Source organism: Cinclus cinclus, chromosome 4, assembly GCF_963662255.1.
Source record: "Cinclus cinclus chromosome 4, bCinCin1.1, whole genome shotgun sequence".
Lineage (NCBI taxonomy): Eukaryota > Metazoa > Chordata > Aves > Passeriformes > Cinclidae > Cinclus > Cinclus cinclus.
Window position 1 is genome coordinate 68,087,831 of NC_085049.1, and position 26,010 is coordinate 68,113,840.

General features: G+C 42.3%; 1 protein-coding gene across 6 annotated transcripts in view; it reads right to left on the reverse strand.

Moving 5' to 3' along the window:
* Positions 1 to 380: 380 nt before the first annotated feature.
* Positions 381 to 26,010, reverse strand: part of MKLN1 (muskelin 1) — a 102,460-nt gene continuing 76,830 nt past the window's right edge. For 5 of the 6 annotated variants that reach the window (XM_062492435.1, XM_062492436.1, XM_062492437.1 and 2 more), the window contains 6 exons: positions 24,943 to 25,090; positions 23,840 to 23,954; positions 21,906 to 22,045; positions 19,594 to 19,696; positions 11,336 to 11,390; positions 381 to 9,436 (listed from right to left, as the gene is read on the reverse strand). In XM_062492435.1, the coding sequence (XP_062348419.1) occupies positions 9,315 to 9,436; positions 11,336 to 11,390; positions 19,594 to 19,696; positions 21,906 to 22,045; positions 23,840 to 23,954; positions 24,943 to 25,090 (683 nt within the window). In that variant the 3' untranslated portion in view covers positions 381 to 9,314. The remainder of the gene's footprint in view (positions 9,437 to 11,335; positions 11,391 to 19,593; positions 19,697 to 21,905; positions 22,046 to 23,839; positions 23,955 to 24,942; positions 25,091 to 26,010) is intronic. The other variant, XR_009933182.1, reaches the window with a different exon arrangement.

Sequence of the window (26,010 nt, forward strand, 5' to 3'; positions counted from 1 at the left end):
AGAGGGGCAGCAGCAGCGTGGGCAGTTCAGTGGCTCCACTGGCCTTCAAGTGCCCAAAACAAAACATTTTGTTCCAGGTTAAGTTTCTGCTTATATAAAGGGGGAAAAAAGGGAATTTGGTTGAAGTCAGATATTAAAAATCAGCAGTTTGCCACAGCCTATGTTCTAACTCTGTGCTCTCCCCCTGAAAAAGTTCCTGTGAATGTTGGGAATATGCTGGATTTATGGGATACTGACTGAGCTCATCAGCGATGTCAGGCAACAGGGTCGGACATAATGCACCACTAGTTTCACAATTTCTCAACCACTAAAAGACCTTCACAGGCATTTTTCCACTCTCTGAAGTGATGTGAGAACAAAGAGGTCTTAAATCAACACCCTTGCTAGCATATACATTTTTATTAAGAAAAAAATGAACAAAATACATTCTCTCCTTATGTACATTACATACAACATAACTACATTTGTAGATATTCCTTGTGTCACTCATTCATTTATGTACAGCATGGGGCTCACACACCAACCCAGAAATCATCAAAGATGATTTATGCCAAGGAAGAAAATTAACACTCCAGGCTGAACAAAGATCATCCATAAAGAATAGGATGGGAAGGGGAATCACCAGAGTCCAGGGAAGATGCCTGTAACCACCATGGGCTCAGTCAATATTTGACCTGCCTATTAAAACACATGAGCAGTTCACAGCTTTCATCACCCCACGGATGCTTCTTTCCAGCCCAGGGCTGTCCACACCTCTCAGCTCAGCTCTCCTATGCTCAGGTGTCCCAGACATCAACTGCAGGACAGACACCAAAGGGAATCCAGACGGACACCAGAGCCTGCAGGATTGCTGGGGAGCTGCAAACACTTCAAGCTGGGTGCCAAAAGAGAGGCCAAACTGTGGACAGGGGCTGGACACTCACACTTCCAGCTCTAGAGAGGGAGAGCTTTTGGGGACCACACGGGGGTGTAGAGGACAAGATAATGAACACTGAAGGTCCAGACAAACAAACCATCACACACTACAGTGATACCATCAGAGCAGAGGCAACAGTTCAACAAAGAGGTCAAAACCCCAATCAGGTGATGCGCCCAGCCAGCTCACTGGTGTTTGACCCCAAGCCACCCAGGTCCTGTCTATGCCACCAACTCCCCTAAGAGGGGCAACTGCAGCAGTTTCAAAGGGCAAACATCTAACAAGGCTCAATACTCCCAAAACGAGACATGCTGCACCTCAGCATCTGAATGCACAACATGTACAACACCACCAGCCCACAAAGACAGTAATGTCACCTCCAATTAACTGGGAACGAGCCCACAGACTTTCAATTTCTGTCCCTCAGCAAAGTGGTCTGCATGGTTCAGGGCCTCCAATTCACAAGGCTCCCATGAACACATTTGTTTGTATAATTAAGCTCTTTTTTCTGGCTTATGGTGTCCCCAGCACCCCCTCATTTCCTGCTGTGGAGGAGGGAGTGCTGGAAGACACAGCAGAAAATACAGCTTTAGCAAATGGCAATAGCTACTAATAATGAGGGGTTTATTTTCCTTTCCACTACCCCTGCGCAGCAGCTTCTGAAGTGAAGAGTGTTTTGCACATCAAAACATCAACGGGAGGAACAGGAATGACAAGGGAGAGGTGAAGGCAATATTCACCCTCCACTGCTAGTTTGCATTCCTGATGACCACAGCAAAAAGGAGGGGAAAACAAGTCAGCAGCACAGTAGTTCTCCATTTTCCCCTTTTAAGAGCTGAGTTTTTGACAAAATCTCAAAAAAACAACCAAAAAAAAAAAAAAAAAGAAAAAAAAAGAAAAAAAAGAAAAAAACCAAACAGAAACAAAATACTTTTTAGCCTCAAAGTGACCTTTTTAATGAACAGACTCTGTTTACACATTGCAGCCACACTTCTCTATTTAGTGAAACACTGAGTAATTGACTGAATCCCTTGGTTACTAAGTCAGGATATTTAAAGTATATTTTCCTATCACTGGGGAGTAAAACCTATCCATTGCTATTTGGGATGTGGAGATGACTGCAACCACTGAAACCACTGTTGTGGTCTAGCCTGCCCACCATCATATTAATTAGAAAGCACCTAATCTCCTTTCCTCAAACTGGCAGCTTTCATGAGAAAGCTCAGAATGTTTTTGGGTTTTAACAAGCCCTTAAGGCAGCCAGACTTGATCCAAAAGCCAATGGTGCTGCACCACCTCCAGTCTGTTTGAGAAGGGTTAAGCCCAATTGGGTTCCTCACAATTGCTGTGGAGAGAATAGAATTTGCATTACTCTTTCTGGTGTCTGGGGTGGAAAGGGGATGAAGCTTAAGGTGAAGCTCCAGGACTAGAAGATCCTGATATTGCATCACTTCTCTCTGAAAAAGAGATAGAGAATCCAGCTCACATTGCAAAATCAGCTCTGAACAGCAAAGCTACTGTTAGGAGGGTTCTTCAAAGCCCTTCCACAAAAACACACACCTTACAGGTCTACTCACATCAGCATCCCTGTGTTAACCCCAAGACTATTTCTCTTCTCATTCCCTCTGCCTTATGCTGCAGAAATAAACCAAACACCCCAATACCCGTGAAAAGTTTTGGGATGATTAGAGCAGGTGCAGGAACATAAGACAACTTGATGGTTGGTACCATCACCTTTTTCTTCTTGGAGCAACACAAAATAAACCCTGGGATGGGAGGGAAGGAATATCACAGCACTGAATGTGAGGCCATGGAAGGGACAAGTGAATAATGGGGTGCTGCAGTGGGAAATGATCTCCCACACTTCTCTATCCTTAACCAGGATGGGAAACAGCCCTGGAAAGAACAGTGTAAATCACAAGGATGCTTCCTGACTCTTTCAGAGGCAGCAGGAAGGAGTTTTGCAAAGGAAGCAACTGGAGTATGACGTGGGAAAACTGATGCCTCAATAACCACTACGCAGCTCTAACCTTTAATTCCTCCATAGGTACCCATTAAACTCAGAGAAGTCTGAAGCATTTTAATAGCAATGATCTGCCACACAGGGAAAGAAAATTCAGAATAAATGGGGGAACAACCAAGGGGTCATGCTTCAATCATCACACCTCCTAGTGGTAAGACTTTCCTTCCAAATTAGTAGCAAACCCAGAAATCTAGCCTGATAGAACCAGTTTTGAGCTGTTCACTCACATTCCTGTTTCCAGGAATGAACTGTGATTCCACTGGACTGCTGGAGCTGAATAGTAGATTGAGTTCTAACAGCATTCACAGTCTCCAGGTCATCAGTAAAAGCTGTGCTGACTTACAGCAAACAGCTGGAAGCCAAGGCAACGTGGAGCTGTGTCTGCACCAAGCATAAATTGAGATTTCAGGGTACTGAGGTGATGCACTGACAGAAGCTCCATTGGAAGCAGAGCACTGAATTTGGATCACGGCAATATCTGGAGTTCACCCCATCAAACCGAATCCATGAAGGCAAAGCAGACAGCAGCAATGTGTTATCCTCAGGATCTGTGCTTGGGGAAGGTGCTGCCCTGCAGAGCTCCACACCTCAGCCACACAGCTGCAATTACACACAACCCACGCATCCTCCTCCTCAGTTTCCAGATACAACCAAAGGCCACGTGGATAATCCCAAACTGCAGCCAGCTCTGTGGCCTCTGCCAGGAATGCTGAAGGGATACCTGCTGGCACCCATGTGAGGCTCTCCTGTAGGACTCTCCAGCAGCAATAAGCAGGTCATTAACGGGTTTCCACTCCAAAACCATGTTTGGATCCATTGCCTACAGACAAAAGCATCTGGAGTCAATTTATCCAACCATTGAGCCATGGACTCTTATCCTGCTTCCAGTACAGTTAACCTACTTTCTCCACTCTAACTTTTCATTATACTAAATGTTTTCAGTAAAAGAGGGATTTTGCCTATAAGCCACAACTTGAATAATCTCCAGTATAACCTTTTCCATGATAGGATACAATTGGGTCTCCCATTCCCACAGGCATTTAGATACACTAACAAGCTTCTGACAGCACATTTACATTTCAACAGTATTTACAGCTTATATATTACTAGCAATCTATAGTAAGAACAAGTCATATAGTTGTTCTTAAGCTCTCCTCTCACAAAATAAGACCCATCTCCAAATTAACACATGCACTTATTAAAATAGGCCAAGCTCAGAGTTTCTATAATTTTCCCCCTAAATCAAAACACCAATAATTTTAATATTTCAACTGGGTCTACCTCTGTTTCTGTAACAAGTACAGCTATAAAACAACACAAGCACTTCCAGAGACATACATGAACTGCTTTTACTGTCAGGACTTCACTTGACAATAGCCAAACATTCTTTAACTCTGAGCCAACTAATAAGCTAAAATTCAAAGCATACACCGGGACTCAAGGTTTCACAAGACATTTTGCTACTTTTAAAAACAAAGGGACCAAATGGAAACGTATCTACTAATTTTTGCCATTTCCCCCCAGAAGTGGCACAGCATTACATCAGCAGAATTACTGCCTGTACAGAGATGGAGGTTGTACACAAGTTCACTTAATAAGCTCTACAAAAGTATTTATTTCTTGATTCTGAAACACAGGAGGCAACAAGAGAGCTGATGGTATTTGTGTTACAGGTAGCTACCACCCTCCTGCGTTTGACAGAAGCAGCATTAATGCTCGTCTTTCTCACACTAAGAGCAGCAAACAAGTTTGAAGCATTGCTCATTACTCTGCTCTGAATCTACCACTCACCAGGGCAGGTTGGCACAGCAGGGTCAAGTCAGCACAGAACTTTGAGACAGAGAAAACTCCCTTTGAAAAATCTGCACACATCAGGAAAATGGTTCAGCAAGCAGCTGTTCCACAAAGCCCTATGGAAAACACTCTTCCAGACTCATTACTCAGCTTTGGAAGGAGTTTCTTCTGGAAGAAGGAACAGCTCATGGAGCCCTGGACACTTGTGGCTGCCAATTAAAGAAACACACAGATGAGCTGCAGAAATCCCTGGCCACCAGCCCCACACCTCTGCCACCCTCTTGCAAGTAGGTAGGTCCAGTTAATTTGTTTACTGACTCCCCAGTCTTTAAACTGTTATCATTAAAGCATTCAATTTTCAGGTTGGGTTATTATAATCAATGACCAAAAAAGTTTCAGCAATTTAATTTAACTTTGTCACTCCACAAAGGAAAGCTTTTCCATGCTCTTTAGGAAAATTTCTAATTTCACTCCAGTTGCCACTGTGCAAGGCAATGCCTTAGAAAAACTTTTCCAACTGGGTGTTCCCAGACTGATTTTCCAAAATAAGATTTTGCTACCTGAAGTTCTGGTAGGAAGCTCCAGCCTGATCCCTGAGCCAGCATGCACCTATGTACACCTAGAATCATCCCAGGCAAACAAAAGCCAAATTCCAGAGGTTTATTTATACAACTAGGTACAACTACCTTAACTACCCATGCAAGATGCCACCCAGGGAAAGGGCAAACTGAACTTTTCCAAGACAAAGCTCACCTTCCTCATTAAGCTTGGCAAAAGGAAGAGATTATAAGAATAAACGCATCACAAATGTCTTTAAAAGAGCCAGAAGATAACAACTACAATTAATTTTAGTGAACATTTTGCATCACCCTTCAGGCCTTCCCAGGACCAATACTAACTAATGGGATCCTCAAACGAAAAGAGGCAAAAAGGTGGCTAAAGTGGTTATAATCTAATTTAACAATGTATAACAAAGTCCTTCTGCCACAGGACAACATTTTGGGTCACACTGCAAGAGCAGAACATGCTTGGAGATGTCATTTTGGGAGAACTCTTAAAAAACTTCTACCTCATGACTACTATGAGAGGTTGTGTAAGACAAACATTAACAAACTCACTTAATTCTACCTAATCCAAGTGGCCAAAACAATTAAATCTGAAGGGCTTTATTTCTCTAAGAAAATGTATCACTTGACAGGAACAACATAAAGAATAATTTCTTGTTTTCCAAGGAGATGATGCACTAAAGGGTACCATAAGGGTCAGAGTCAGTAAAGAACCAAACACAGGGATTTCAAAGGATATTTTTAAAAAAGCTAAAATAACAGTGAAGTCTGGATGTCTGTATCAAGTTTACCCCACCCTAACTTCCTCTAGCTTTTAAAGACATACCAGAACCTTGTAACTTTGGCTTTAAAGACCCAAAACATGATTTAAGTCCCTCTCTGACAAGGAACGATGCTTTCCTTTGCAGTATCTTATTTACAAGTTAACACAGAATTTACAGATAAAATTACTCACTGTAGTGCAAAGATTACGTGGTGTCAAGTTCAAACACAAAGTCACCTTATAATCTGAAGTAAAGGCAAATAGAGTATGTTTGTCTCCTCTAAGCTAAAGAGCAGCCTCAGACACAGCCAACAAGCAATGATGGTGAGGTTCAAAGACTTCTCACGCACAGCTCAGATATTTATAACTTTGCATGCACTGGGCTGTGAAATGTTTTCAGGTGGCTGTTTCAGATCCAGTGGGTTTCTTCACTGTTTGTATTTCGGGCTTTCTGTAATGAGCACATCAGATGCTTTCCTGGAATATTACCAGTGTCTGTAGAGATCAGCATGCAATGAAATTCAAACTACCTGTGTCACTGCCTAACAACAAGTAGCTGATTTTAAAAGGAAATTTATACTTCACCGCTCAGAATTTTTGGTTAGAATTTAAAACAGGTTACTTAGCATACCCTAATGCAAAGAGAACATTTGACTCCTAGCCTTAAGGACAAAAAGAAGGAAAGACCCTTGGCAAAGCCACAAGAAGCCTTCCCTATGGATTAACCTCTCTGGCCACATGGTGCCTCTGCTGCTCAACAAATACTGCAGAGCTGAGTGAAGTTTCTGCTGGGTAATCACCAGCTGTAATCCATGAACTGTGCCGGTGCGAGCAGCATCGATCCGCTCGGGACAAAGGCAGGTCAATATTGGATCATTCTGAAGTGCCCTCGTTAGCTGGGACTGTCAGTGCTGCAGAAGCAACGTTCCCCTCGCTCAAACAAATCATTGATTTGCACAAGGCTACAAAAAACAGAGCCGAGGCCGCCGGGCTCCACACGCACCCCCGGCACAGAGGACAATAAGTTTGGATCAAATTCCTGTCACACAAATCAGACCTGACACGATGCACTGCTCACCAGCAACACCATTCACAGCTCTGAGTGTTCCTGAACTTCCCCTGCCTGCTCGCCAGAGCTTCTCCACCAAGGTGTACATTTTGGGCTCTATTAGCCATCCAAGGTGGACACACAACGGCTTATGAAGAGCCTGGTTAACTAGAGAACCGTCACAAAGGGTATTTAATCATCTGACTGAAGCTGAGGATACATGAGCAATGAGATCAAGTTATAAAGGAGCACAGCAGCACTAAATTTAAGTACTAAAAGGTTGCAGAATTTTGGTTGGTAGCATCAAAAGTGCTCATTTCGATCTCAATGGAAGCAACAGCTCAGCTGGAATATTCCCCCAGTATCTACATTTATACTGTATAAACTCTACATTAGTTAACAAAGCCTAAGTACAGGTAGCACACCACAAAGCCCAGCAGTGATTGTAAAACTTTCCATGCGAATAGGAAAAAAACCTGCCACATTCCAAAAAACAATTTCATCAGATTTCATTTCCCACACTGAGTGGATTCTTCCTCAGACATCTGATTTGCATCCACTGAAGTGAACAGTGTCTGAACAGTCTCAAGTGACAGGTTAAAAACACTTCATTTGTACAGTCTTCCCTGAAGACAAGCCTGGCCTCTGACATACTGTTCCTTTCTAAAGTGATTAAAAACCAGTCTGAGGTTTTGAAATATATTTCTAATGCACCAGGACTACAAAAGTCACACAAAGAACATGATAAAGAGGCAATACAATCAAAGCAAGCAGACACTCAAGCTCTGAAAAAGACACTTGACTAACTCTTTATTTCAAGAGTCCAAATCATCTTTGCACACACAGGACTTCCACCAAGTTCAACGGGAGCTACAGCGGGTGCAGCAACGATACCCAACTGGCATGAACAGTGCTGGACAGAAAGTTTTGAAGTTTCATATAAATATTTACATCTGCCAGTATATACTGAATGCTCACGGACAGCGAATGCCCAGTTTCTAACTCTGGGCATGCATGTCCTTCATTCCATCTCACAGTGCAGCACCAAGCCCTTAGAGTGTTTATAAAGAAGGCTTTCAGCAAAAGGAAGAATACATTTTCTATACATATACGCATCAGCTCATTTTCAGAGATTTATGCTAAGAAGGCCTCCTTCACATTGAGATCTAGGTCTAAAATGCATTGACAAGGGAGCTGCACTACAGGGGAAGGAGACAAGCTGTTGGGAGCAATGCCCCGTACACATACACATGGACAAACACACACAGAAGCACATGGAAATGAAGACAGAAGCACATGGAAATGAAGACTATCTGCTTCAAAAATCCTATACCCAACCCGAGGTCAGGTTGCAGGGGTGTGTGTGGTGGAAGACCCAGTTCTGCCAGGCTCGCCGAGGACCCACAGGGTTTCTCAGTGGATGAGTACAGCAGCAGAGATCAATCCCTGAAAAGGGGCCCGTGCGGGCCGTGACCGCACTCCCATTTTCCAGCTGCATCTCCGAGGTTCCCTCTTGCCTGCAAGGTTTAGGTGGAAGGCTCCAGAGAACAGGAGATAGGGATGTAGGTAGTCAGTTTAGATGGAGTCTCAGAAGCAATTAGACATGACAGTCAGCACATCTCTGGGAAGGGGAGACAGACGGTTCAGAACACACTCTTGCCTTCCCGCAACACACCGTGAGTACAAGACTCAGGACACAAATTACATCATCTCAACATGTGCCAGTGTCCTGCCACCAAGTTATGCAGCTGCTGAGGATGGAGTTGTAAGATAAAGCAATATATCATGACTAGCTACAAACGAGGAAAGAAAAACCTCTTTCCCCCTCCTCCTCAGGAAACACAAAATAAAACCCATCATCTTTAATCCCAGACAACTCACAAATCATCAAATTTTCCCCCATAGGCAAAAAGATCACTGCATGACTGGGTTTTATTTCTTTTTCATTTTCCCCACCTTTTCATCTTACATTTGCTAACTCAAAATCCAAAGTCAGAAAAAATATATATATTTAGTCAGAAGTATGTCAGTTACATTTTATTAACCTACTCCAAGGGAAAAGCTCCAGGGATTCACCATACAAGTATAAAACCCCTTTCAAACACCTATTAACTTCATCCCAGCAGTCAATCAATGCAGTAAAAAAATTAAAATACTGAAAATGGACGCTTTTCCCCTCTTCCATGTGTCCAGTGACTGCTCCGTTACAGTGTGATGAGGTCCACCAGGTTGCCTTTAGGAGGGGTCATGTTGTCTGGGAAGAAGTTGACTAATGTGTCAAACAGTTGAGTTCTCTGAGCATATGTGTGGTCAACATCTGAAAATCCTGGGGGAGGAAGGAAAGGGGAAAGTAAGTCACTCCTCCCGACCCCAGACACTCAGTTTAGCTGTGGAATTGTCCACCTGGGATAAGTGTTAACAGCTCCCTCTGCCTCCACTAATAAGGCTGCCAGCTCTCTGTCCCACTAATGTGAGCACATAGACATAGATTATGTCACCCCAAGACAGCACCGCTATCAAAATGCCATAAAAAGTAATAAACAAATGCCTATCAAGCTCACTGACAGCCCCAAAGAAACAGGGGAAGCAAGAGTTCTCAGGGGAGTGCTCTGATGTCCCAGAAAACAAAATCCATGTAGCTATTTTTATTCGGTGCCTCATTTCTTCTGTACCCAGGCTTTCTTCATTATCTTCACTGCCATAACCAGAACTGCTCATTGGATTGCTTGGAGTTTTCCTTGACAAAAGCTCTGCTGACAGCAGGAGTCCCAACTCAGAGTTGGTATTTACTCACTGGACTTGCACCTGGCTGCATCTTGGCACACAGGAGCTTTGCAAACCGGTTTCTAGAGTGCTGCCTCCCAACACAGCAGGCTTTGGTTTGCATTGTTTATCCAAATCCTACAATAAAACCATCAGCAAGAACAATAAGGCAGGCACACAGCGATCTCCTCCACTTTGGATTACTTCCATCGCTGCTATCTCAAAGGAATGCTTTTTAATTCAGTGAAGTCACTCTTCAGTTAATCAAAGTCAACCAAGTTAATCAAATCAAGGAGGGCTGAGGTTTTTATTTTCAAAGCACTTCTTGATGTACATATCCTCCTGTCTGTAAACCCAAAATTGGATAGAGTATTGTACTGAGTCAAGAACGAATTCATCTTTAAAAAGGCTTAAAACTAGGGAAAAGTTTTGAGGATGGTGAAGCACTGGCACAGGCTGCCCAGGGAAGCTGTGGCTGTTCCATACCTAAAGTGTCCCAGTCCAGGTTGGATGGGGCTTGGGGCAGCCTGGGACAGTGGAAGGTGTCCCTGCCCATGGCAGAGGGGGTTGGAATTAGATGATTTTTAAAGGTCCCTTCCAGCCCAAACCATTCTGTGACTCTACGAAAAATCCAACCTTTTTGAAACTTGGGTTTTCTTTCTTTAAAAAAAAGTTGATCTTATAGGATTAACTTGATGTCTTCCAAACCACAGGAACTCAGCAGAGTTTCCTCATCCATTACGGCAGAACTGCAGTGGACTTTAACTTTCCCTCAATTTCTTAGACTGGGAATTATACCTCCATTGAAAATTAAAATCATCCATTCTCTTAGTGAGAGCTGAGTGACTTGAGGACACCCCAGCAGAACAAGATCGTAATTTCTGCCTCTAGCTTTCCTATAGCTTGCCCAGGATGAGTCTCTCAGATCTCTCAAAGAGTTAACTGGACAGAGCAGTGAAACAAATCCTGGCTTTGGCTCAGCCCTCCTGTTTTCAGCCCTCCACGCCACTGTTTTCTCTGCTCTTGACACTCTGCCCAAAGAACTCGTTCTGTAGAGAACAGAGCGAACCAAACTACTCCAGGAATTGCAGTTATCACAGCAAACAGAGCCGTAGCCATGCTGTGAGATTCCAAAGTGACACGACAGGAGGTGCTTTATTCTGACCAAAGCTTCTGTTTACTTGGGTAACAGCGAAGGATGAGATGTAATAAGAGACACAAAATGATCCCAGGAGGCATTGGTTTAAAACCACTGATGTTGACAGATGTTTTAAATATGGGCTTGAGGCACTGGACCCTGGTCATTATAAATAATCTCTCAAATGTCTGGGTAGTGGCACTTTGCATACTGAGAAGAGCCTGCAATGTCGATAGGAACTGTAACATTTGATATAAAATAGTAGAAACTAAGAGTAATTATCAAAGGGTACATCACGTAATTCCTCTGACACACAATACTCACCAAGAGTCGTGAAATCCGAGCCAGACTTAAATAATGCTGAGGCAAGAAGTTGAAACTGCAGAAGAGGAGGTAAAGGGACAAAGAAAGAAAAGACTGTTATTAACCACACAGGCAGAAACCCCAAAGGATTCACAGAAGTACAAGTAGCTTTAGAGTTGCTGTGTTTTCTCTACACAATCCTCACAACTCCTGTGCCATACGCATGAATAACAGCAGCAGGCACTTGCACACGAGCACTACAATTTGTCACTTTGACACAAGTTAGATGGTTTTTCCTAGAATTAGAAGTGTTGATGCAATGAAAGGTATTTGACTGAGAGCTCTAAAAATCTAGTTTTATAAATATAATTTTTTGCCTCTTTGGCAGAAGGCATAGTCCCTTCCATACAATAACATTCCCTAGGATTCACACGGTACAGGCTCAGTGGCCAGGGATTAGATGGCACAAAAACAGGGTAACTGCTGGAGTGAGCATGAACTTCTTGAACACTGGGAAAGCTCTGCCCAGAGAAGCTGTGAATGCCCCAACCCTGGAAGTGTTCAAGGCCAGGCTGGATTGAGCAACCTGATCTATTGGGTGGCATCCCTGCCCATGGCAGGGGGTTTGGAACTCAATAATCCTTAAGGTCCCATCCAACCCAAACCATTCTATGACTCGAATGACATCGACCCTTCTGAACTGCCAGAGATGCCATATTACAAATTCAAGGCAATATCTTCTTAACTAAAAATAAAATTTGTTTGGGAACATCAAGACCATGAATAAAAACATTTTAGTTAACACATTCATGTTTTTTTCTCCCTTCATGTCTCACTGATAGACACAGTGTCTTTCTCTGCCTCTGACTGCTGTTTCCAGTTACCCAAGGAACAGCAAAGCTTTGTGCTTTGTCATGCTCCTGCAAAGAAAGAGTTGATTCCTTAAAGCCTTGGAATCTTGTGTCTCCTGCCTGTGTGTCTTTTCAGCACATAGCCTGAAGGAAAAGAAGCAAGGAAAAAACCAGAAGATAAGCAAATATGTTGAGGGAAGGAGTGGAAAGAACAGCCAGGCATTACATATCCATCAGTTTAATTTCAATTGCAAGAAAAAATGGGAACAGACAATTTGTAGGCATGTAGGAGTAAAGAAGGTGATGAGTAGCAGCTGACGTGAATTTGGCAACAACAAATTGTATCACATCAATCTGATTTCTCTTATGAGGCAGAAGGCCCTAGGAATGGGACTTGGCAACAGACCTTGTCCATTCTGACTTTCATAGGAATTCTAACACTTTTATATGATATTTAAAGCACACTGTCAAGCCATCACTTAGATTAAGCCAACAGGGAAAGGCAAACAGGTCAAACAACTTTACTGTGGGTGGTGATCAACAGTTTGACATCAAAATGGAGCCTTGAATCAGGAGTAATTCATCTGTGCTCCAGGGTCAGCATCACATTGAGTTTTCAGTGACAACCTGCTTGGCAGAACAGGGCAGAATCACCAGACCCTACACCACACTCAGACTGACTGCCACCATGGAACAGAAAGCTTTCCAGCTGTTTTGCCACTTAATCCAAATTATAATGATGGATTGAGGTGCATTTCACTGGGGCCAAGTGCAAAACAACATAAACAGAAAAAAATCAGCAATACAGAACAGGTGCAGAGGCTCAGTGAAAATGCACTTAGGAGCTACAACAGATCAGTATCACTTTATTATAAAACTGACAAATGCATGAAAAGGAGCAGAATCTTTAAATAAAATACTCTCCCTGTTATCAAGATTTTAAAGTCTCCTCTACAGCAAGGCGCCCATTTTGGAATGCCCTGCATCAGTTAGTGACATACGAGGAAAGAACTAGGAAAAAAATTAAGTGTTCTGAAAACCAAGTTCTATGAAGAAAGCTCAAAGGAGTCAGGGCTGCAGAGCCTCCACAGAACAGTGGCCAAGCACAAAACTGCTTTAAGTCACAAATGCAAAAGGCTGCTTCAAAAAGTAGATCTATAACCAAGTGCAAGAAAGCCACAAAAACACTTCTATGAGATCAGTTTCAAAGTGACATTAAGGGAAAAAAACAAGCTAAAATAGGACTGTAGTGTTCAGGGACTAAGTCTGCATGCTTTGGGGAGGGTATGGTGAGAAAGATACAGGACTGACAAACGGGAGATGAGAGGGAAGGGGGTGTAAAGTGCCCTCCTGAGTGTAAGGCCCGGTTACACAAAATCACTGCAAGAGCACACGTGGATTCCACCGTGAGCCTCGTTTGTGAGAGCAGCTTGGCTTCCCAGCAGCACCATACTTAAACAGCTGTCCAGCAGAAATAGCTCCAAAAGTTCCAATAAAACCCGTGGCTAAATCCGTACGGCTTCTGAGTGCAAGTGCCGTGCTCTGGCCATCCTTCCCTCCCACACAATTGCCTCAGGGCCTGCTGCCAGCTGCCTGGTGGCACACGAGCTGGGATAAAGCACATGCCACGTGCTCCCAAGGCTTCCTGTGCTCCAGCAGCAAGGCCCTGCTGGGAGCACACACTGGGGCTCAGGTGCCTGACTAAGAGGCCAGAGGAGTAGGGTTCAGCCAGGAACTCACTGAACTGAGACCAAAACCCCACTGAAAGCAGCCTCTGCCAAGTATTACAGCCTCATCTGCACCAGGCATGATGGATTTTCATGGCTACGAGTTTCTCTGCAGCTTTGTGGGGAAGGAGGATCTTGTTTTCTTCTCCGCTGATGGCATCGCACTTGAGTTAACTTTGAGGGCTGTTGTTTGGTTTGAAATTAAATTTGTGTATCAGCTCACACTTGAAAAGCACTTTCTGATGGAAAAGTCAAGCATGTGAGTTAAGAACATCAGTTAAGGACAGTGCTGAGCCTAAGCTGGTTCACTCTGCATTTGTATTATGATATCAAAACCTACAATGTTCACCCAAAGGATCCCTACTTTTTTCCCAAAGCATAGGACAGTTACTGCTCACTCAATACCAGGTCTCCTACATCCCATTCCCAGAAGATATCCAATATACCATTTCCTTCACAAAGTTCAAGCTCTGCTCTAAAGAAGGAATTAATTTCTTCATCGACTTTCTTATCATATTAATTGTTGTTCTAACAGATGGTACTTCAAACTCTGATTAATTTAGGGTCTATATGAAACTAACAGTATCTGATTTTTCAAAATATGTAGTGTTATGCAACACCTTCTGAATTTACAGAAAAGAAAAGCCCTCAAGCAAATCACACCTCAGCTCTCTCCCATCAGGCACCAGAATGAAATACCCAATTAATGACCATCTAGGAAAAACAACTTGCTTAATATCACACAGCAACTCTGTTATGGAGGCAGGAGCAGAATTCAATTATCCAGCAGAAGCATCCAACTGCTTCAATCACACCACCACCCATTTTCTTCTGACAATCCCTCTGGCTCACTGGCTTCATCTATTCTAAATTAAGTCTCCATTCAAAAGACAGCAGTTCCCTTTGTTATACAATTAACTTCTCTCTTGGAGATCCAACCTTCTGAACAGAGGCAAGGGTTCCTCGGAGATCTGGTTAACTAATGAAAGGTTATACTCTATTTTTATGTACTTGCTGCACACCTCTGCCTTTGCACAAACAGAATGATTAAGGGGGAACAAGTAACTCTGGTTTGGGATACCTGGCAGGTTGTATGACTCAGACACACCTCCTCCTCCTCTGTAATGCCTAAGTGCTCAGATCACAGCATAAACCAGTTCCTCAGCTTTGACCAGTTCTCTGAGGCTGGTGACTCCCAGCACAGGCTCAAAGAGGTGAAGAGAGGCTCAAACCCTTTGAGGACACAGCTGTCGCTGAAATTGGGAAGGCTGAATGCTGTTTTTGACAAGGCTCCTTGGCTCCAAAGGCTCTGCTCCGGCAGCACTCAGGCTCTGAGGCTTTACAAAGAATCACAGCAGGACACAAAGAAGAGAAACAGGCTTTTCTTAGCTCCTTCCTAGAATTATTTTTCCCATTTGGGTGTAAATTTTCCCAGAAGTATCAGTCTAATGCAGATTCAAACAATACTTTTGGGCACTGCTGGCTTTATCTGTCAAATTTATTAAAGACAAGGTCTTAAGAATGGAAAGTATGAAGCAGCCTTGAACAGGGGCCTCCAGCCTCAGTCTACAAGCAAGTCAGGCCTCAGACTGGCCTCCAGGTCCTTGCTCTTCTTCCTACCATGCTCCAAGAAAAACATACTGTGAGTTTTCCTTGTGCTTTGTATCTGTTTTACAACAGTCATGGAATTGAGCTTCATCAGTTGTTGAATCTCCATGTACAAAATCATCCTGCTCTCCCATACTTGGAAACCACTGGACATTTTTTTTTTGTGACATCTTGATTTCTACCGCAGCCCATTTAACAGCAGCAAAGTTCTGGATACAGAAACTGCAGTGTTCAAGGAGCATCTTAAGCTTTTGTACATGGACTACTGATGCTTCTGTGCTTTAACAGCACCTGTTTTTCTCTAAGTACAAAATTTGGAATTCATTTTGATATTTATTGCGACCATCCTTTTATCTTTAAAAGCCTGCTGTTGTAATCTACCACCAAATTCACAACTGTGTGTGAAAGAGAAGGCCAGCCAGGCCAGCAGAAAATGTTACACCAGCAAATAACCCCTTTATACAACTTTTAATCTGTTAAATCATGGGCAAAATTCCTCATTTTTTAGGATTTACCCTCCTTGTCCTACCATGTCAGGGCTATTAACCCACAGCCAGTAAAAAAGATCCACTGATTTGGGAACACTGAAGTGACTGAGGAGGTTTAAGTGATGTCAAGCAAAATCACAGTTAAAGAGAACTGGGACCTGCATTTGTGGGCAGAGAAATTGCTGGCACACAGCCTGTGGCTACTAAACCAAGCACCCATGCAAAACCTCTTACTTGCAGGCATCTACTTCATTTCAGAGTAACAAAAAAGGGAAATAAAAATCTGGTCCTCTTAGCATCCCTAAAATTCACAGCAGAAGAATGAAAATCTTAGGGTATGTTCCTACTATCAATCATTCATGCTACTTTAAACAAAATCAGTTACTGATGCCAAAGTAAGTTTCAAGAACAGTCTGTTTGTTTTCCTTGGCATCCAACTGCAAACAGCTGAACAGACTTGCCTAACTAAGTTAGAAGGAATTACTTCTATTACAAAGCAAGCAAGCCTCACCACAAGGGGAAATTCTGCTTGTAATGGTATATAACACCACCCAGATCTCCTTCCATAAAACATGAAGCCATACAGGCCAGTCTCCAGAATTACTGGAGAGTTGGGTACAAAACTGTTCAGCGTGGTCCTTCCCAAATTTAACAGTTGCCCTGGAAAGAGGGAAAACAGGCAGGAATTGATTCCCTAATGTTCTAAGAAGCCTTATAGCATTCAATGGCTGTAGCCAACCACATCTATCACCTTTGCTATTAATCGAGATAAAAACAAATAAAGGCAGGGTATGGAGGTATCTGGGCTGAGAGACACAATCAAACTGGTGTTTGAAATTCGATATGGAATCCAAAACGCCTGCGTCAGTCCTTTGGAAAGCACAGGAGCCATTTGAAGATGCAATGCCAGAGCAAAAAGCCAACTCAACGTGATAACCGGAAGGTAAACTGACGTCAACTGGAAACGCACCCAGCCAGTACCAGCCCAGCAGCTGGCTCTGTGCCACAGCCCTGGCAGATCTGTCCCAGTGTAAAAAAGCTTTGGAAGTTAAAGCTTTATGACCAGCACAAAGAATAATAATTTGAAAAGAAACAAAAAAAAAAAAAAAAAAACACAAAAAAACCCCCAAAACCCAAGAAAAGCATCCCAGAAACTGTTAAATGCTTTTTGGAGATGGCTGGAATGGATGGAAGCTTTAATTCTGCTCAATGGTGTGTGCTGATCCAACGGCCCAGCAGAACAGACACAAGCTATTGGATTTTGTTTGGATCAGACATTAGGCCTGCAGAGAAAGCATCCACAATGTATTCACTCAGCTGGATTGAGCTATGTAAGCTCATTCGCTGGATCATTAATGTTCAGAACACCAGTGTGCTCCCTGAAAAGGGGTAATTCTTTTTTTTCAAACATTTTATTCTATTTCTACCTGGTATGATACAGCTTCTACATGCCCCCAAAATCTCAGAGGAGCCCATGCAGTCATGTAAATTCTCCGTTCCTACAAGGTGGACAAGTTGAACACTGAATTGGGAGAAGGAAAAGCAGGATATTAAAGGTTTTCTTCTGCCAGATGTGCCCAATGTGCAGCTTCTGCAGCACCTCCTTTAGTTAGTGGGCAACAGGAGGCAGCAGGAACTAGGAGAGGAGCTTGCTCATCATATCACAGATGTTTGCTGTTCAGGGAATAATAAAATGGCCCAGCCAGCCATGAGATGCAAGACCGCCTTAGGAATAACTGGCTGAGGAGAGACAGGCTACCAGCACACAGATGTGACATGGAGAAAAATGGAGATCAGAGAACACAGGACACATCTTACAAGAGTGGGAGGGAGCAGAAGGGAAAAAAAAAAGCATCAGAATGGCAGCTTGTACTGTATGAGTTAGTACAGGCTCAAACAGGAAGAAGAAACCTTGAATTCTGGGTTCAGTTTTGGGCTCCTCACAAGAAGAAAGTCACTGAGGGGATGGAGCACGTCCAGGAAGGGGAATTGAGGTGGGGAAGGGTCTGAATACCAGGAAAAGTTGAGGGAGCTGGGAAAGGGGCTCAGCCTGGAGAAAAGGAGGCGCAGGGGGAACCTCCTGGTTCTGTTAAACTTCCTGACAGGAGGGGACAGCCGGGGGGTCACTCCCAAGTCGTAAAACACAGGACAAAAGGAAATGGCCTCAAGTTAAGACTGGGTATCAGGAAAAAAATTCACCAGAAGGGTTGTCTAGCTCTGGCACAGGCTGCCTAGGGAAGTGTAATCCCCATCCCTGGAGTATTTAAAAGCCATATAGATGTGGCACCTGGGGACACGGTTTAGTGGTGGCTTTGGCAGTGCTGGGGCAATGGTTGCACTTGATGACCTTAAAGGTCTTTTCCAACCTCAAAGACTTTGGAAGCGTTACTATGCTGTGAAGATGGCACATAGTGTGGAAAAAAAAAACAACTCCTTTTCTACCTTAAGAAAAGCAGGATCATCTATTGTCTTTCCTATGCTAGAAATTACTAGAAAGGATGTGAAACTACTTCATATGGAACAATTTGAACTAGAAACCATTTACAGAGAACAGAGTCACAGCACTTAAATGTTTTGTTGAATCACATGTTTATAAAGGCTGATTAGAATTTATGACAAATGTGATTACTTCCAAGATCCTGATAAGAGTAAACTGTTTTCCTAATTCTAACCCTACAATTCCATCTTGTCCAAACACAAGAAGCACATTTTCCACCAAGATCTTTTAGTGTCTGTATAATCTTTTCTTTAGCTAAAGTAGCAAGTTAAAGCCACCAGATTAAGAGATTTAATCCAGGGACTCAGCATAGAATAGAACTGCCCCTCCTCCTGTCATGATTTTATAAAAGGAGCTGTCAAATCCCTTCCCAAGTAATTAAGGAAAGAAGACAGCAAGAATCCCAGACTTTTCCTTAACTACCCATCAGGAGCTGAATATTGGCACATCTCAGCTGGCTGCCCCAAATTCCATGTGGAAATGACTGCCAGAGTCAAATCAACCACCTTATCTGACACTTCTCACTATTTCTTTAATCTGTTTTGTAAAGTCACACGCACTGGAATCAACACAGAAAATGGGAACGAATCCCTGGAATAAATAAAGAAGATGCCTACTGGATAATATTCAGAAGACAAAGGAGGTAAAATTTTAAGGGTAGCAAGCAATGTATAGGTATAAACTACATCAAGAAATACTGATCATCTTTGGAAAAGCTTTCCCTCCCCAGAGATGCTGAATATTGAGAACCCTGAGCACAAATAAGTTTCTATTCCCTTTCTGCTGCACAACCAACTACAGACTGGTGACATTTCAGAGAGCTTACATTTCAATTAAAGCTCCCAAAATATACACCAGCACACTGGAATTAAAACAAAGGCTTAGTCTTTGCTCTTAGGAGTACAAAAGCTATTTTATCTAGACCTGAAGTTGTTAAATGACTGTTTCCAAAACAGTGTGACTTAAGTACAGAGAAATACATGATACAGCAAACTGTCTGGCACCTGCAGAGCTTTTATAAACTGAATAAAACCCAGCTTTAATAGGTTCAAAACATTCAATGAGACCACAGTTTAAATTGCTTTAGGACAAGGATCATTGATCTCACCTCCTTTGTTTCCTCAGGATCCGAGTGATCCACAGTTACATATAAATCATTCTGTAGGTACTTCAGTGCACTAAGAGGGTCAGTCTGAGCTTTCTCTTCAAACCTGCAGAGAAGAGACAGAAAACTTGAGCACAGCCATTTCTTTCAGGACTAAGTACTGCCAGTTCAACAGAGAGCTAACCCCATCAAACAAACCCAGTATTTCCAAAGAAAACCACGTTACTGGCATCAGAGCCTCGTGGTCGCTGGAATTTCAAGCCAGACTGAAACATGGAAGAGGGGCCTTTTTTCTGTTTAAAGGAGTGTAAAAGGGAAAATCACTACATTCTTACTAAAAATATTCAAAAGCATATGCACAGAAACTTCTTAACACACAAATATAGAATATTGATTACAGCTTGTTGTCCACACATGAAGTAAGGTGAGAGTAGCACCTCACAGGCAAGCCTTGAGCACTTCAGTCCCTGGAATATTAACATCCCATCTATGGAAAGAGCACAGGTCCACAAAAATCCTGTGCACCACCACCATTATTTCTTCATTTTCTTTTAACGAACAGGAACTGCAACTTCTGTGGATTCCCTCAAGATGTGAACAGAGCCCTCAGGAAATGATTCCTGGCTCAGCATCCACAGTGAGCAGAGCTACTTCCCTGCAGCACTGCTTTGGTTGCATAAGCCTAGAAAGGATGGAGTTTGAAATCATCTTTTATCTCACCTCACCTACCTACTGAGTGCAACATCACACTGCTTCTCATCTTCTCATATTGTTATTTTTTTATTTGGGTCATCTACCTGGCTATTTATACCACAGACATGTGTAGATATGTGTAGCCTGAATTTTGAAAGTGCTTAAAGATGTCAGGGATTGAGCAGCACAGGGAGCACGAAGACCTTATACGTCACCTGATGCATCTGACAGTTTGGTCACTACACATGGTTTCAAACACTGTCATAGATTTTCTCAGATGACATCATCACGGCCCAGGGAGCTGAAGTGCTTTAAAGCAAGTGGAACCACTTCCACCTTGCTCTTTTCCACCTGCCCTGCTTGGCTGACTGGTACTGAACAAATTCATAAGAAAAGGAGGACCCCAGCTGATGCTGTGAGTTTGTTGTGGATGCAAGGCCAGTACCTGTTCTGGTACCCAGAGCTTGGGGGAGTGCAGGTAAAGGGCAGCCAGTGACTTCACAGCAATTCAGCTCCAGCCAAGCACCCATCCCACCATCCCTGGCTGCTCAGGTTTGGCTCCCTCACACAGACCCCAAAAATGGGAGCATGGTGCATAAACCCCAAACTTCTGCCCACACAGCAACATTTCCTTCACATGCAATTTAAGCAAGTAGAAACAAATAATGCAGAGCTGCATTTCCATACCACCAACATCTGGGTTTAATAAGCTTCACAGATAACTGGCCAAGGCCTTTATTCATTCTTATAAGTATTCACATCTACTGTGTGGCTAATCTCAGTGTCTCACCCAGCCACAGTGGCTGTGAGTACAGCAACTTGCTTCCTGCCTCAGAAATAAAATACCATCAGGAAAACCTGACCTTCCAACTCTTGGCAGAGCCTGATAACAAAGTATTCTCCCCCAGAATGCAGGGAGAGCTATTTACTGCCTTCAAATGATTTGCTGGGTCCTGAAAGGCTCTCTCACTGCTGCAATTTCTTGACTATGGCAACACCATAAGCTTGATTTTGAAAAGCTGTTGCCCTAAATAAGAAATATAAGGCAGCTCTGAAGCATCCAGAGTGCAAGAAGCATTGCAGTGTAGCTGAATTCTGCCTAAGTGAGCTCTTTCAGGAGTTTCTGAATGAGAAACTCTGACGACCTCGCCACAGTTGAGTCTCAGATGTGCAAAGGCATCCAGCCCCCAGACTTCATTAGCATCTTTGCAGGCTGTTACTACCTCCAAGCACAGTGTTTCCAAAACATACTCCATTTCCTTGGGAGGTGACAGTACCAAAACACATGTTGATGAGCAGCAGAGTGAAAAGGGAATCTAAAAATTCCCCATGACTCCCCACACAATAACCAGATTTTTCTAGTTTTAGAATAGCATAGACAAAATGAATCAAGCTCATTTTGTAGTTTAGCCCTGGCCTACTGCTTTTCATTGAAATAATTTAAAAAAATAATCAAGAAACCTGCAGAAGGTCTAGAAGGAACCTTGAAGATCATCTAGTTCCATATAACCAGCAAAATGACATTTCGAAAAATGGTTTATGAGAGATTTGAGTCTTAGCAACTTGGGAAAAAAAAGGAGAAACCTGGAAAAGAAAATTGCAATCCTCTTTTGTTTCTATACCTGTGCTTTCTGATGAGGTATTTGCAGTGTCTTAGCAGGTATTCCTTTGAAGGTCGACAGAGCTTCAGAGACCAGAAATCATCTAATCTCATCTTTGGAGAGCAGGATTTACCAGGATTCCCTCCAAATAAGTAATGAACCTAAGGAAATGAGAGGCAGATCAAAAAATTGATTGTTTGTGAAAATCCACTGAACTAAGACAATTTACTATGTCAGCAGCTTTTCAGAGGTTTACTCTGGTGGGAGAAACTCTGTCATTTAGACAAGTTGCTCCAACTTATTATTAGCCTCACTTTGTCCGCTTGGAGATGAAGAAAGTTCTCTTAAACCATTTACACTGAAAGATAATAAAAGAGTTGTACTGTTGGAACATCCCTCTAGAAAACACCTGAGATATTTATAAATAAACATCCAAAATTAATGTAAACTCTTTCTTTAGGAAAAACCTATGAGCATGATAAATCCTTAAGCACTGACAAAATGAGTTGGAAGTCCTAAAGACTTCCAAAGTAAAGTGACAGGAAGCCCAGTCCAGCATAATCTAGATCTACAAAGACAGGCAAATTTCCACAAGAGTGGATGCGTCACAAAAGGACTGTTTATTTCTTCACTACATTTTTCTTCCCATCATGTGGTAATTTCAGACTCTGAACTGTTGATATTAAACATGGTACAAAGGACCTTCAAATACTGAAGTTTAACAAGTCCAACAGGCTACCTTTCCCCATGGCTTTAAAAATAATCATTCAAAACAATGTATTCTACATCCCACTGCTGTAGGCTCTCCTTATTTATATCAGAGGAGTTTAGAAAGGTCATTGGAACAGAGGTTGCTAAAAATAAGACTCTTCAAAACAAGCACATCAAACAGCTCCTCAGATAAAACTGGGCAACTGCAATCATTTAGCAACCTTCAGAGTAACTCAGAAAATACTACTCTGTTTCATGGTGCCTTACACTTAGAAGTACAAGCAGGACAGTGTTTACTTATTTATTGTATCATTACAGTGAAGACAACATGCAATGCAATTTCTCCATAAAGAATCTGCACCCATTCCCCCTTAAAATCCCTCTTATTGTCAAGTTTTGGGCTAGCTGGGTTTCCCAAATTTGATTAACATCCCACACAATTCAAGACTAAAGGATGCTTTTCTTCAACGCAGACAGTTTCAGACTAGGGAGAATTTTTTAGAAAATTCCATGAAAGGATCAGTAAACATGCCACATGAATAGCTGATGTTGGGATTTTGTTGTTGTTGTATTGTTAGATATATTAGCAAAGAATTGTTATTCCTATTCCCATATCTTTGCCTGAGAGCACCCTTAATACCAAAAATATTATTTTTTGGAGGGAGGGGCTTTACATTCTCCATTTCAAAGAGAGGCTTCTGCCTTTCTTAGCAGATACCTGTCTTTCAAAACAGGACATGAATTTATGAACCTAACCTGCATAGATTTGTGGTTTATTGGTAAATATGCACAAAGCCAGCCCTAAGTTTACTGAGCTGTCAAATAGACTTAAAATTGTATTTAAGTATGAATGTGTCCATTGGAGGCTGACAGTTGCCTCTTTTGCAGGGCAAAGTCAGGCATCTCTAGTTCAGAGGGTTCTACACAGTAAATAGTACATTCAAACACAGCTTCTCTTATAAATTTTGAGAACTATCTGTTCTCATTTAGTCACCAACAGGTGAGATTAAATTCCTGAGGATAATGAATGAAGCCTCATGTGCTCTGAAGTGTGAGAACACACGTTTACTTCATATTGACATAAAAAGTAGTTTAGCATCTTATTTCAAAATAAGGGAAGTTAAGTGAGAGTTACTCATCATATTAATCCAAACACTCAAAAAGTGTATTTATTGTACCACCTTTAAGGAAATAGCTACATCTTAAGAGCAAAAAAGACTAAAAAAAGAAAAATCACTTCATACCTTGTGCAACTCATCATACACCAGCTGATGGGCAAACCTTGGGCAGGGCTCCTCTTCCTGAAGGCTTTTACCTGGATTCTCTTTTGCTGCTTGGTCATTCTTATAGACACAAGACCTGAAATTTAAAGCAGTAAGGAATTATTAGTTGTACCTACAGGAAGCACAAAAAGTTGCTGGAAGGTACAAATGATGTAAAACACCAAAGATTTCATGACCTCTCTGTTATCTGGTTTTATCCCATCCCATTCTTAGTTCTACAAAGAGCCCAGCCAGCAATCAGAGGTCACCTTGGCTGAAAACAGTCCTCAAGCACAAATCAAACAGGAAAAATTCCTAGAAAATTATTTGTCATGAGCTTCAGGGATCTCTTCAGCCATTATATTATGTGCCTACAGAACTATCAACATGAAGTATTTTTTTATTATGGGAAAAAAATCATGGACCCAGCAGAGCTTTAGACCACAGATTACAACTGAGGTGGCATTTCAGCCAGTGATTTCCAAGCAGACTTCAGTTATAACTGAGAATTCACTTTTAAAAAACAACACTCATACCTTTTGAAGTGATTGACCCCACTTTAGAAGAGGCCTTGAACACAAAATCTCTGCCAGCTCTGGAAAGGAACAGTGGCAACGAGCTACTGAGTACACCTCAGTGAACAAATCAGGAGATACTCTCTCAGAATATCCCATCTGGCACAGAGACTTCTCCATCACCATTCACTTGCACCAGTTTGCTCAGTTTCTAAGAATTAGAGCCATGTATACTGCTATTAACAACTTACACTGGACTGAATTTGCTGCACTCGTCCTGAATCCTGGCTTTCAACCCCTCCTGCAGGAAAAGCCTTTTATAAGTGCTCACTTCCCCTCATCTCCTCCACCTGGCTCCAATAAAGATGTTCACATGATTTCTCTCCCTCATTTGGATTATTGCCATGGTGCCTCTAAAGACAATGGGAAAAAGAGGTGCCTCAAGGGAACTCGGCTGTCTTCCACAACTTTCAACAATTCCATGATTAATAGAAGTTACAGAGTTACCTTAGGGAGATGGGTATTGCTTACTAAATAAAGTCAGTGTGGAAGTCAGAACTTTGGACTTACCAGCTGTTCCTCACAATGTCATAAATCCAGAAGGAATTCCTTACGTTCTCTTCCCGCTTCTCCTTGTCCTTACTGAGCCCTGACAAGACGTGGATTTCATTCAGTTCGGGATCGATGGTGGCCCTTTGAGTGAAACCTGTCATTGGAACTGAGAAAAGAAAATCAAGGTTACACGCTAGGAACAACGGAGGATGCAGGAAGGGATCCAAACATCGGGCAAATGAGTTTCCTTCTCCCTGCAATTCAGCAGATCATCATCCAGAGGCCAACTTCTTCCCTGTTAAAGCCAAGTCCAATGAAAATTCTCTTCTTCTCTCCCTATCTCTGACTCTTGGAAGAAAAAACAAACCATTCTGAGAGCTGCTGTTTCCTTGGAAAAGATATAGACAGAGTCATCTGGGAGACTACCAGCTCAGAAATGAGGATTAAGCTGCCTAACATAGAGCTAAATGACCAGATGACCCTTACAAGAATGAATGGAGTGATTTTGTTATTATCTCATCTGTAAAAGGAAGCATTGATTCCAGAAAGTTTAATTGCAAAATCTGGGAAACTCCAAAAAATTCAAGATGACCTTACAATTCTATAGCTCACAACCCCGCAGGACAAAGATGTCAAAGAAACTTTTTGTATTTTCTGAATAGTCGTGGCGTAATTACCAAACTATTCTTCTGACCCACCTCCAGATTTAGAAATATGGTGAAATCCTGCAATTCCAATACTTTTTATCATTATTCCCAGAAAAAAAGGTCAGCAAATTTGTTTGGCAGTCCTTTTTGTTTGTTGTGTAATTCCCCGTTTCCTGTTTCCCTAGGCAACCATCCTTCCAAAATGTATTTGTGAAGGGCACGTGATCTTTGTTTACAGATCCTGTTTGTCTCCTTTCTCTTTCTGGGTCAGTTTACAAAGGCTGGTAAAGGTTCTTGGCCTTCGGTCAAGATTTTGGCATGAAAAATTCTCAGAACTCTTGTATTTTGCAAATTCTTCCTTGCAATTAACTGAATTGCACCCCTGGCCTAGAAAACAAGCCCAACATTAATAAAACATTTAATATTGCCACTGGGGAAT